Genomic DNA, 13,672 nt, shown 5'->3' on the forward strand with positions numbered 1-13,672 from the left:
TTAGCATAAATAATATTAAAATATGTGCTCTGACAAGTCAATTGTATTTAATAATTTTGTATAGTGTAACGGTTCTAATTCCTACCCAAGTTTGCAGTTACTATCTCTGAGAAGCAAATAAGTCAACATAGCAGACATCAGGCAGGAACTTTCTGAACTGTGTCAAGGTTAATAATAAGTAAAATGTTATAAGTAGCGACAGGACAGCAACAGCTGTGCCACATTCTTGGAAGCAAAGATTTTGATAGCATGAAGTCAGCCTGTGAGCTCAGTTTTTGCTGCTACTCTGGGTGAACACAGAACGCTTATAATAATTCTAACAAAAACCACATTTCTTTCATGAATTACAACTGTTTTGCACTCAAAATCTGATGTCTGCAGCTGGAAAATCAGGGGCATGTGAAGCAATGTTGGAAGAAGACCCAGATCAAAATTATGAGAATGTCCTGGCTGAGATTCAGTCTTTCGAGCTGCCCATTGAAGCGACTTTAAGGTAGGGCCCCTTTATATTTTTTCCTCCTTCAGTGGTGATAAGGCAGGCTTATTCACATCTTTTTATGCTTTTCTCTATAACAGCATAAAGAATAGTTTTTGAAAAATAATTACAATTCTTGGGGCTCCTGGGTGTTACAGACGTTAGGCGGCTGCCTTGGGCTTGGGTCAGGATCCCCAGGTCCTGGGATAGAGCCCCAGGTCAGGCTCCCTGCTCAGCAGGAAGCCTGCTTCTCCCTCTTGCACTCCCTCTGCTTGCATTCCCTCTCTCGCTGTGTCTCTCTCTCTCAAATAAATAAATAAAATCTTAAAAAAAAAATGCTGCTTCTCATTAAAAAGAATTACAATCTGTATATACCAATTCTCTACCTCTGTTCTTATCTTTAGAGAAATTACAATAAATAATTGACTCTTTTTGCGTATTTGTTTCCTGATTCAGCACCACAAGGTTTAAAAAATAGAAATGACTTTCAAGAGATCAAAAAGGGCATCTTGCCGTTGCCAAATAGATATCCCATCTCATTTATATGAGATTTCAATGGTTTTTCTCTAAAATATTGCTTAGTGAAAAACATTGAGAACAATAAGACATATCAGTAAAACCAATTTCTATTTGGGTAGATGTGAGTTTTAGGGGGAAAAAAGTAAAATGTTTATTTGTGTTGTTGCTACTTGGGTATATGGTGACCTCTCAGATGTGAATTTTTTTAAATTTCCACATAACATTTAAAAATAGTGTCTTTGGAAATATGAGGATTAATTCGCATATTTTTAAGAACAGGATTAAAATGAAAGACCAGGTATCCTTATGTTAAAAGGGTAGCTTTAGGAAGTTAATTCTTTCTGACCACCTGCATGTAACTGACACCTATCAGTCTGGGAATGGCAATCACTGAATTTGGTAGCAACAGTCAATAAATATTTGTTGACTAATATTTGTTGATTAAATTAAAGGATTTTGGGGCAGGGAGGTGCTGTTGTCTCTTCATCCTCAGAAAGGGCCCAGGGCCAAGTTGCTTTGAAATATATTATAATTTAAATCTGAGGGGCGCCTGGGTGGCTCAGTGGGTTAAGCCGCTGCCTTCGGCTCAGGTCATGATCTCAGGGTCCTGGGATCGAGTCCCACATCGGGCTCTCTGCTCAGCAGGGAGCCTGCTTCCTTCTCTCTCTCTCTGCCTGCCTCTCAGTGTACTTGTAATTTCTCTCTGTCAAATAAATAAATAAAATCTTTAAAAAAAAAAAAATAAATAAATCTGAGTAAATTTCTCCCAAATATTTAAATTTGATTTTGCACTAAATATATTTTCAATCTCTTTAAAGGGCCTAGGGTACTATTGGGGACATGGGAAGGCATTGATATTTGTTGGTTGATTCTTGGATTATCAATATGTAGGTGCAGTTGTAAAATAATTACAAATCTATTACAGTTTTTCCTTACACTTTCATTTTATCCAAGCATTCATGAACATCCCATGAAGAGGGGAAGGTAATTTCTATCCTATTTAATAGGTAGAAGGAAACAGAGCTTTTTTACTAACGGGAAACTCAATCATTTTTTCCATATGGAGCAAACTTTATCCTGTACCAGCACCTTTCAGAACTTATACATTTGCATGATGGCTAGATCAGAAGTCCAAGGGGGAACAAATAGGTGAGGGGAACCTAGACACATGTTAGTTACTGTAGCTTCTGCTGCTGTTGCTCTTTCAAACCTCTTGGCCTTCAACCCCCAACCCTCTCCACCTCTCCCCTGGTCTTACAACCATGGTTAACACCTACACAGGTCATCCAACCATGGCCTTCTCTTTCTGGCTAGTCTTGCTTGGTATTGGACCTGCCTTCCTGCTCTGGATCGTGGAGCTTTCCTACCCTCTGTTGTCAGGGTAAATATTCCTGGTCTTGTATCTGGTCTTCCTAAAGAAGAAATCAGTGTAGATCTGGCCCTCACAGCACTCTCCCAGTGTCACCCTTAAGAGGGGAGAAAACACTGATATATTCTCCGGGTGTTGCCCTGTCATCACCAGAGTGGACCTGCAGTACCCACTGTTAGTTTGGGTAACAGTGTCTGGGTTATTGAACAAGGGCTCAGAACGTTCTTTTGCAAAGGCTCCTGCTAAAACACCCCAATGTTATTTGGAGGGTAGACTCAGAGCTCTTAATAAAACTTTATCTGGGACAATATTAATCAGCATTAATTTTCCTAAACTTTTGCTTTAATCAATTAGATGAAGACTTCTGAGACTGGCATTCGATGCTTTTGTGCTCATGCGTATGCATGTCATTGATGTTCCAGTGTCAATGATTCTTCCACCGTTCTTACAGAACACAGCAGCTTGTGTGGTCAAATATGAGGGCTGGAAAAATTAAGACAGGACTTCCATTTTGGCTGAACTAGACTGGTTACTATTTGAAAATGTGTCCTGAGATTTTCTTTCTCTTGTGTCCATGGTTGTTTATTATTATTATCATTATTATTATTATTCACTCAAATGCTCTTTCTTCTATGAAGCCTCTTGTGATCCCCCAGCCACATGTGAATATCCATCCTTTGAAGCCCGCAAAGAATCCAGGGCATTTATTCTGACTTAAAATGTGTGTGTTGTAATTTTAGAAATATTTTCAGGTGGAAAGATTCCTGAAGCCAGGAATGTATCTTCCTTTTACCATTGTATCCTCTGCAGAAGATTCTACCAACAGAGTAGCTAGATAAATATTGGTTCACTGATTTGTATGAGCTTCTGAAGTAACGGTGACTTTGTGAAGCAAAAGAAAGGAGGCAGTTGAGAGAGAAAGTCATCCTTTGAGGGAAGAAGTGGAGGTAGTGGAAGGCTACGAGCTATAAAGGCAGACACGGTGGAGAGTGGATTTGGTGGCGTGCAGACTGGTGGAGTGGACAGTGAGGAAAGGGTTAGGGCATTGAGAGGACAGGGCTGGCAATACAGGAGAGAAACATTCTCAGGAAAATCCCTGCACCTGGGAATTGAAGCTCTCCTGTTCACTTTTCCTTGTCAAAAAAGAAAGGCATTGCTTCAACAAACATTTCCTGTCATAAAATCTTCAACTCTGTTAGTTTCCTTCCCCTGCCCACCTTCCATTTTCCAGGTCGGGAGTCTGAGGTGCCCTGTGCAAGGTCAGAGCCAGGTGGGGTTTGCTTCTCTAACAAGGTGATGTCACCAGAGCTCAGCGTCTCAGGACTCAGAGATGGTGTCTGCTTCAGTCATTTAAGGGTGACACAGCATCTCTTCCTTCACACGGACCGAGCTTCCTAGTGCTCACCCCTGCACACCATATGGGCTATTGGGTCTCCTCTGCCTGATGCATTGTGGGGGGTTGCTGAGACCAAGAGTCATACCATTGGGTACTGTCGGTGGCCCACAGTCTCTTTCTCCCTGCCTATCTGCATTCTCCCCTCTTCCTGACTCAACTCTCTGCTGCTCCCAGAGCAAGCTTCTCCTAGAGAGTCCAGCCTATCTCCTGCCTGACTCCCCCAGTGGGACCTTGGGTCTACTCCTTTGGCCCTCCCTTGTGTGTGTGTGTGTGTGTGTGTGTGTGCATGTGTGTGAAAAAGTAGACAAGAGTCGGATGATTCTGAGGTCCTGTGTTTGTTTTCATTCTTTGTGTGAAATGGGACCACTGCCTGTAGTATTAAGTTTAAAGAGGAGGGAGTTTTTGGGGAGAGCTGAGATACTGTATTTTTCCATGATTTGTGTTACCAATGAAATATCCATTAAAGACATCACAGGCAGCTCTAACAGTGGAGTTGGGAATAAAATTCCCGGATAGAAAAGCAGTATTTGATATTAGCCATGCAGATGGTGAGTGAGTTTAAGAGAAAAGGGAGAAATGTCGAGAAAAGTCTATTGCTAGTGCCTCTGTTGTCCTAGCATGGCTTTGCTTTGGGTGTTCGGATTGCTAGTAGGCTGAAACTCACCAGCAGGTGGCAGCTGGAATTAGTTTTGCTACCCTAACCCTTTTGTCCTGGGCATAGCTATTTTCATCATGTTACCACCACATGCTAATTTCCATGGGATTTTCTCATTCTTTTTTGGTTTTCTGACTTTCAATCCAGTCCCTCCATAAAGCTTAGATATAGCTTTAAATCTATCTTATATCTTAAATATAGATTTAACTATATATAGATGTAGCTCCTTACAGCCCTGGCATCTGGGGGCATGCTTGTCCCTGGTAGGCTTAAGGGCTGTTTGGAGCCACACCAAAGGAAAGTACTAGCGCTGGCCTTATTGGAAGGAAGCCTCACCAACTTCCTTTAACAAGGGTGGGCACCTGGTCTCAAGCAGCAAATCAATCCCCATGCATCGGGAGTGGTTGCCTGAATCTCACATTGAGGTAGTTTTGATAAGTTAGTGATTGCAGGCGAGGACATCTTATAGGGCAGTGGCAGTGTTCATAACATTTACGCTAGTTCACGCTAGAACTTCCTGCTGCTAGGCCTTGCCCATTAGACCTGCCTTACCCTGGGGGTCCTGACTCCAACCTGGATGTTGCCTGGCTCATTATGCCTCTTGGAGTCCTGCAGGTGTGTTGTTCGCCTCTTAGAACAGGTCCTGAAGTCACGGCATGTCTGCAGGCATTTGGGTTCACAGGTCACAGCGTGTCTTATTGCTATAGCTGACCCTGAGGGAAGATAAGGGCAGGTTGAGGGTGCTGCAAAGTTAGTGGGAAGTAGAGAAAGGGGACATGTCCAAAGAAGGCCTTACAGAGGGCTGGGAAAAATAGGAGGAAAAGGGAATTGTACAAGATGACGTACCAGAAGAAATTTTTGTAATTGTTTTATGATAACATAATTGTTTTACACTTGTATTCACAGACTCTCTCGGGCTCTTTTCCAAAAGCTGACCATGAAGTTTAACCAGTTTAAGAGCAAACAGGATATTGTTATTTCTTTGACTTTAATGTTTTTAGGAATGAAGATAACATGCTTTTAGGAAAGGACAGAAAACATTAAAAAAAATCCAACTAATAAGCTGTGTATACAATAAAATCTTGGGATGACATGCTAAAAAATATAACTGGTTAACACCTGTAAACGTTTTACAATGCTCTTGCTGCATGTACCTTCAGAAATGTAAGCTTTCTATTAAATCTTACCCCATTAAGTACATTGCTTAACATCAAAGGTTCAGGTTTTATTAGTTGTTTGATTTTGGCCTTAGTTTCTGAAACTGTAAAATAAGGAGTAAGAATTTTTTTTAAAAGGTTTTATCCATTTATTTGAGCAGAAGAAGGGGGAGGGGCAGAGATAGAGGGGAAGGGAGAAGCAGACTCCGGTGCTGAGCACAGAGCTGAGCCTGAGTTGGGGGGTGTGATCCCAGGACACTGAGATCAGGACCTGAGCTGAAGGCATATACTTAACTGACTGAGCCACCTAGGCGCCCCTAAAATAGGGATGATAATACCACCCATCTCAAATGGTTAATAAATAAAAGTGCTTAGCACAGTGCCTACCTAGCACATTGTAAATGCTCAATAAATATTAGCTATTATTATTATATCTAATTTACATCTGGGATATGTATTCCAATATAATTTAATAAATTTATAGAGTACTGAAATAAACAAGTACTCACAACATCTTGAAATTCTCAGTAAGTGGGAAATATTGAGTAATATGAATTTTATTTTGGTTGTATTATATTCAGGAGAGAGAACATCCCTTTTTCAAAACCATATTTACTAATGCTTATATTTTACGCCAATGTAATATCATTACTTCATTTAATCTCTGATGAGAGTGGTGTAGTGTGTTACATGTTGTGGATATATATGGAGTCCGGGAATAAATGTGGGGCTAACCATGACCGAGGCCACCTGTCAGCAGCACCTTGGGGAAGCCTGAGTCCCCAGTGAGAGTGGGTTGTGTTGTTGTCAAACTTCTGAACATTTAAATGATAGTATCATTCACTACTTGATCTTCAGTGCAACAAAGGGAGAAGCTAAAAAACATTTTTATATCTGGGAACCAAGTATTTTAACCATAGAGACAGTTTTGTTTCTTTACCGGTTAAATGAATGGACTCTGGAGCCAGAAAGATGTAGGTTCAAATTTTGCGTCTGTCATTACTAATAGATCTACTGAAAGGATTACATGAATTCGTCATGAAATGTATTTAATGTAATTCCTCATACATAGAAAATGCACATTCCCTCACCTGTTCATTCATTCAGTAAATAAATGTTTATGGAGTGCCTATGGTATGGCAGGCTGGGGTCTAGAAGGTCAATGGTTTGCTGTTAGAACTTGTATTTTAGTGGAAGGAGCTAAAAAGAAGCAAATAAAAAAGTGGTATTGTGGCAGTTCCCCAGGCCCTTCCCCCTTGGATATGGCTGGAGCTTGAAGCATACAGGGTGTGGGACACTTGCAGACCTGGAACTAGGGTGGTGAATAATAGCTCTTAGAGTCTGCAATAAAAAATGGCCTCCAATTAAACTAGATTGCTAAAAAAAAAAAAAAAGGTGAAGAAGGGGTGCCTGGGTGGCTCAGTCAGTTAAGCATCTGTTCTTGGTTTTGGTCCCGATCATGATCTCCGGGTCGCGAGATCAAGCCCTGCTTTGGGCTCCACACTGGGTGGGGAGTCTGCTTAAGATTTTCTCTTTTCTCTGCCTATGCCCCTCCCCCTACACTCTCATTTTAAAAAGGGGGAAGAAAGAGATAGAAAGAGTAAAAAATTAGAAGAGGCAGAGCCTGTGGAATTTGTGGTGGAAAAAGTACTGGACCACCATGTAGTGAATGGGAAAGGGGAGTATTTCCTGAAGTGGAAGGGATTCACAGATGCTGACAATACTTGGGAACCTGGAGAAAATTTAGATTGTCCAGAGTTAATTGAAGCATTTCTTATTTCTCAAAACCTGGTAAAGAAAAAGATCGTATAAAAAGACAATCTTTATCTGATAGTGAAGCTGATTATAGTAAATCAAAGAAGAAAAGAGATGTTGCTGATGAACCAAGGGGCTTTGCCAGAGGTCTTGGTCCCGAACAAATAATTTGTGCCACAGACAGCAGCGGAAAATTCAAGTCTCTCATGAATGGAAAGATTCAGATGAGGCAGATTAGGTGTTGACAAAAGATGCATATAGGAAGGGTCCTTAAACTGTAATTGCTTTAAAAAAAATTTTTTTTTTTTTAAAAGGAGGTTCCATACACAGGTTAGAGCCCAACATGGGGCTTGAACTTATGACCCTGATTTCAAAACTTGAGCTGAGATCAAGAGTCAGATGCTTAACTGACGGAGCCACCCATGTGCCCCAACTGTAATTACTTAAAAAAAAATTTTTTTTTAAAGACTTTATTTATGTATTTGACAGAGAGAAATCACAAGTAGTCGGAGAAGCAGGCAGAGAGAGAGAGAGGGAAGCAGGCTCCCTGCTGAGCAGAGAGCCCGATGCGGGACTCGATCCCAGGACCCTGAGATCATGACCTGAGCTGAAGGCAGCGGCTTAATCCACTGAGCCACCCAGGCGCCCTACTTTTTAAAATTTTTAAAAATTTATTTATTTGTTTGAGGGAGAGAGAGTGCAGAGGGCAGAGGCAGAGAGAGAAAAGGAGACACCCTGCTGTGGAGCCTGATGTGGGGCTCAATTCTACAACCCTGAGATCGTGGCCTGAGCTGAAATCAAGACTCAAATGCTTAACTGACTGAGCCACCCAGGTGCCCTGTAATTGCTTTTTATAAAGAGAGATTAACTTGGCATTTATATATGTATATATAAAATCTGGGTCTTGGTTTTTTGACTTACTAGTATGAGGAAATAAGAAAATCAAGTTTGATATGTTTGTTTTGAAGTAGTATTGGGGGTTTTGTTGGGGATTTTTGCATCTATAGCACTGGTTACTTTGAACAAATAAAAGATTTCTGTAGTTGCTTCCTTTATCAGAAAAGACTATTTGAAACCAGACAGCACATTTTTTTTAAAAAAAAAGATTTTATTTATTTATTTGACAGACAGAGATCACAAGTAGGCAGAGAGAGAGAGGCGGGGAAGCAGGCTCTCCACTGAGCAGAGAGCACAACGTGGGGCTTGAACCCAGGACCCTGGGATCCTGACCTGAGCTGAAGGCAGAGGTTTTAACCCACTGAGCAACCCACGTGCCCCCAAACCAGACAGCATATTATTCCCCTGCATCAGAGAACACCTTTTCTAAATGTTGGGGGAGGGGTACCCAGGTGGCTTAGTCAGTTAAGCATGGGACTTTGGCTCAGGTCATAATCTTAGAGGTCCTGGGATCCAGCACCCTGGCTGTCTCTGTGCTCAGCAGTAAGTCTGCTTCTCCCTCTCCCTCTGTCCTTTCTCCAGGTTGTACTCTCTCTTTCAGGTAAATAAATTAAGTGAAAAAAAAAATTGAGGGGGAAATCTTCATAGTTGTTAATCAGAATTCATGTTTAAATCTTATATGCCTGAGGACCATTCTGGGTTTTTTGTTTATTTGGTTTGTGTGTGTGTATGTGTGTTTATACTTAAAATACATATGTGAATGGTTTTTCTTTTTCAACATTCACCAAAACAAAAACAACATTTTATAACCACAGATAAGCCTGTGTTTCTGGGATGCCATCATTTTCAGCGACCTAAGAAATAAATCGCTTCAAGTTAAATTTAAATTTTTCCTGAATCCTTAACCTTTCAAATTTTATAATTACTTGGACAATTTAAATATAATGTAAATAATTTAAATTGGATAATTTAAAAGCAGCCACATCAGAATCCATATCCATATCCACAGTCACATAAATGCAATTTAATTTGCAAGATCCCTGGAAGGAAAATATTGTCACTGCCAAGAATCCCCACCCAAATGAGAAAACTAGACAAGTCCTGGTGTGTTTTAGTTAAGTAACAAAACCTAGTTAAATGGACATTTAAAGCTTCTTTCTAATGAACCATCCCTTAAAAAAAAATTATTTGGGGCACCTGGGTGGCTCAGTGGGTTGAAGCCTCTACCTTCGGCTCAGGTCGTGGTCTCAGGATCCTGGGATCAGGCCCCGCCTTGGGCTCTCTGCTCCCCTTCTCTCTCTGGCTGCCTCTCTGCCTACTTGTGATCTCTCTCTGTCAAAATAAATAAATAAAATTTAAAATAAATTATTTGAGAGAGAGATAGAAAGAGAAAGAGCATGAGCAGGGGGAGAGGCAGAGAAAGAAACAGATTTCCCGCTGAATGCAGAGTCCAACACGGGTTTCGATCCCACAACACTGAAATTATGACCTGAGCCAAAATCAAGAGTTGGGTGCTTAACTGACTGAGCCACCCAGGTGCTCAGAACCATTCCTTTTCAAGAAGTTGAAATCCCTGTGTTGTATGGGCTGAAAGGTCATGATTCATAGAATGTCTAAGACTTTGTTCATGAAAACCTAATCATAATCAGATGGTTAGAGATGCTGGCAATTTAGGACCTGTAGGAATAAATGGGTGTACAAACTTCTGTAATCGAAAAATTCTTGACCTGCTTGGTTTTTGTTTTTCTTTTTGTTTTTACCCCAACCCACTCCTTAAATGTAGGCTTAATCTTCTTACTATTTGGGTTACTGGTTCAGCAGAAACCAGGGAAAACAGTAACTTGGGAGTCATAATGTTATCCAGCTGCATGTTGTTTATTGTAAATACTGATAAGTTGTACTCAATAAATAGTTTTATATATATATTTTTAAAGATTTTATTTATTTATTTTACAGAGAGAAATCACAAGTAGATGGAGAGGCAGGCAGAGAGAGAGAGAGAGAGAGGAAAGCAGGCTCCCTGCTGAGCAGAGAGCCCGATGCGGGGCTCGATCCCAGGACCCTGAGATCATGACCTGAGCCGAAGGCAGCGGCTTAACCCACTGAGCCACCCAGGCGCCCCAGTTTTATATTTTTTTAAAAAGTGTTGTATTCAGTGCTATGATGAACAAAACAGGGTGAGGGAGGTCCCAGGGAAGAGACTGGCCAGGACATAAATTAACATTTATTATTATTGCTGATGCTGCTGTTGTTATTGTTATTATTGTTATTCCATTACATACATTAGTTACAATTCTAAATCCATTTTGCTGCGAGAAGAAAAATAAGACAAGTGAGAGGAGAGGGAGAAAGCACAAAGCAATAAAAGGAAGCTAAGTGGGACAGGAATGAGGAATAGAGAGTGCACTGAACAGAATGAAGAGAAAAACCAACAAGGAGGAGAAGAAAGAGAAGAAAAAGAGTTGATGTTAGAAGCTGGGGGTGGGAGGGAAGAAGAAAGAAATGCTAGAATGGAACTCAGAATCATTGCTCGATGGACTTGAAAATGGCTATTTTGGGTATGGGTGAGCCAATGGAGTTTTCAGGACATTGTTTGAGAGTAGGACTAGTGCCATCATTGGCCAGACCCATACAAAATGAAAATGCAGGCCCCTTTGTTCAGAAATTATTAAGAATTACAAGATGGAGGGGCACCTGGGTGGCTCAGTGGGTTAAGCCTCTGCCTTCAGCTCAGGTCATGGTCTCAGAGTCCTGGGATTGAGCCCTGCATCAGGCTCTCGGCTCAGCGAAGAGCCTGCTTCTCCCTCTCTCTCTGCCTGCCTCTCTGCCTACTTGTTATCTCTTTCTCTCTGTCAAATAAATAAATGAAAATCTTAAAGAAAAGGAATTACAAGATGGAGATGGCAGAGCATTAAGCCAAGAGCAACCACATTGGTTGCATATGATGAAACAGCCCTGTCTAAGAGCTTAGCACACAGCCTGGCATACAGCAAGCATTTAGTAAAAATGGTTGTTGAATGAACGGAACCTGGGGCTAATTACTTTTGAACTTCTCGGAGGACTGGCCCATATTTCGGATGAACTGACTTTATTTGGCTCCAATTTCAAATTTCCTTCTATTGTTCTCTGCCACGGGGTCCAGATCTTTATGGAACAACAGACTCCTGGACATGGTTTTCACAGCAGGAATCCTCTGAGGCCTGGCAGGGCTTGGTTCATATCCTCCTGCACTTACAGAGTGTGGCCACTTGAGGTCACTGCACCAACAAGGCAGAAGTTGGAGGACTGGCCACCGCACCCCCAACTGCATCATGATGGCCCCAAAGAGTGAATGGCTCAAAGGCACCAGGAAGGTTAGTTATTAAAGCCAGTGTATAAAAACTGCCTCTCCTTTACATTTTGATAGAGTTCTACAGTTCTATATGTAGGGCTTTTAAACTCCTTACGAAACATCTGAACAATGTTAGCCAAGTCTTGAGAAGATGAAGATCAGGAAGTGAGCTCTAGGAGTGGGGAGGAGAGTCGTTCTATAGAGATGTCCTACCTTATGAAACATGGTTCACCATGTCATGCTTAACATCAGAAGTATCTGGATGCAGATCATTCACTTCACAACTATGAACTGTGCTGGACAGCCAACAAAACAGACATCGTCTCTGTGCCAGGAAGTGGAGAGAGACTCAGTGATCTGTTTGCCTCCACAATATGTGCCTCAGAGGAGGAACATTGCCTCTAAAGACAGTAAAGAGGCTCTTGACTTGTTTGAGATCCGGAGGGATCACTTAAGGGGATAAGGAACCAAGAGTCTAACACAAGGACATGGTCCCGTTTCTATAACAGGAAACAAATTTCAGGCAGTTTCCACCTATTGAGCATTCAAAAAAATGAAGGGTAGGTTCAGAAAATTCTGATATAAAACAAGGATACTTGGAAAAAAGAAGAAAAAAACCCAGGATACTTGGTTAATGATTAGAAAAAAGTACATTTTTGTGTCGGGTTTGTATTTGTATTTTATCAAAGAGGAAGCTGAATTCTGGGCTTCCTGGTTTCAAAATACATGTCTGAAATAAATGATAGCCCTGGTCTCTAATGCTAATGCTAATTGAGCTCTGGGCTAGACATTATGCAAATATTATCTCCTTTAATCCCCACACAACTTGGTGAGCTAGGAGCTGTTACTGTCTCTAATTCACACTTGAAGAAACTGAGGTTTAGACAAGTTAACTAGCTCTCTGGAGGTCCAACATCTAGTAAAAGATGAGTTGGAATTTGAACCCAAGCAGTTAAATACCAGACCAGGGCAGCTGCCTTCTACTACCTTTTTCTGAGGGAGGAGCTTTGCCAAGATAGGTTATGAGCCTGCAGACAAGTGGCTCAAAGTAGAAGTTGTTAATGACGAAGAGTGTATGTACAGGTTAAATCCTTACTTTGAGGGTTAGTTTCCTACTGGACACAGAATGCATCTCCTGTCCTGCCAGTCTTCCTGGTTTGCCTTTCTCCTCCCAGGAGTCCTGAAGTGAGATTTTGAGTGGATCTCTGAAAGTCAAAATCTACTGACTGCAAAATAACCCTATATCCATGTGCAATCTGCCTGTGTGTGCCCCACAACCCTCCAACCTCCTTAGACCAGACTGGTTATCTATCCCATGCATAAAACAACACTGGAACAAGCTTCCTTGCTGACTTTTTTTTTTTTTTTTTTAAATTAATGGGAGATGGGGCGCCTGGGTGGCTCAGTGGGTTAAAGCCGCTGCCTTCAGCTCAGGTCATGATCCCAGGGTTCTGGGATCGAGCCCCGCATTGGGCTCTCTGCTCAGTGGGGTGCCTGCTTCCTCCTCTCTCTCTGCCTGCCTCTCTGCCTACTTGTGATCTCTGTCTGTCAAATAAATAAATAAAATCTTTAAAAAAAAATTAATGGGAGAAACAGGAACTGGTTGATAGCTCCATCTTCTTCAACTCACTAGCTGTGTGGCCTTGGGCAAGTGACTTAATTTCTTTTTCTTTTTTGAAGAGTTTTTATTTACTTATTTTTGAGGGAGAGAGAAAGCATACATATACAAGTGGGAAGTGGGGGGAGAGGCAGAGGGAGAAGCAGACTCCCCACTGAGCAGGGAGCCTGACTCAATCCCAGGACCCTGGGATTATTACTTGAGCTGAAGGCAGACAGTTAACCAACTGAGCCCACCCAGGGGCCCGACAAGTGACTTAATTTCTAGAAGTCTGTTTGCTCATATTAAACTGGAGATAGTGAAAGTACCCCCATAGGTTTAAATTAGATTTCAGGAAAATTAGTGCTAATTAAATTCTAAGTTAAATTACTGATTAAGTTTGTAAAGATTAAATTAGATGATACAAAGGGCTTAACAAGTATGTTCGATAAATAGCTGTTGTGGTTTTATTTTGGTCTATAGCTGAAATTCTTTATATTTTAGAAATGTATCACTTAGAA

General features: G+C 41.3%; 1 protein-coding gene across 3 annotated transcripts in view; it reads left to right on the plus strand.

Moving 5' to 3' along the window:
• Positions 1-257: 257 nt before the first annotated feature.
• The window catches only part of EXOC6 (exocyst complex component 6), a 243,418-nt gene continuing 230,003 nt past the window's right edge, over positions 258-13,672 (plus strand). Inside the window, exon 1 of one of the 3 annotated variants that reach the window (XM_032312084.1) lies at positions 258-493. In XM_032312084.1, coding sequence (XP_032167975.1) covers positions 372-493 — 122 coding nt within the window. In that variant the 5' untranslated portion in view covers positions 258-371. The remainder of the gene's footprint in view (positions 494-13,672) is intronic. The other 2 variants (XM_032312081.1, XM_032312082.1) reach the window with 2 other exon arrangements.

The sequence above is a fragment of the Mustela erminea genome, chromosome 14 (genome assembly GCF_009829155.1).
Source record: "Mustela erminea isolate mMusErm1 chromosome 14, mMusErm1.Pri, whole genome shotgun sequence".
NCBI classification, from domain to species: domain Eukaryota; kingdom Metazoa; phylum Chordata; class Mammalia; order Carnivora; family Mustelidae; genus Mustela; species Mustela erminea.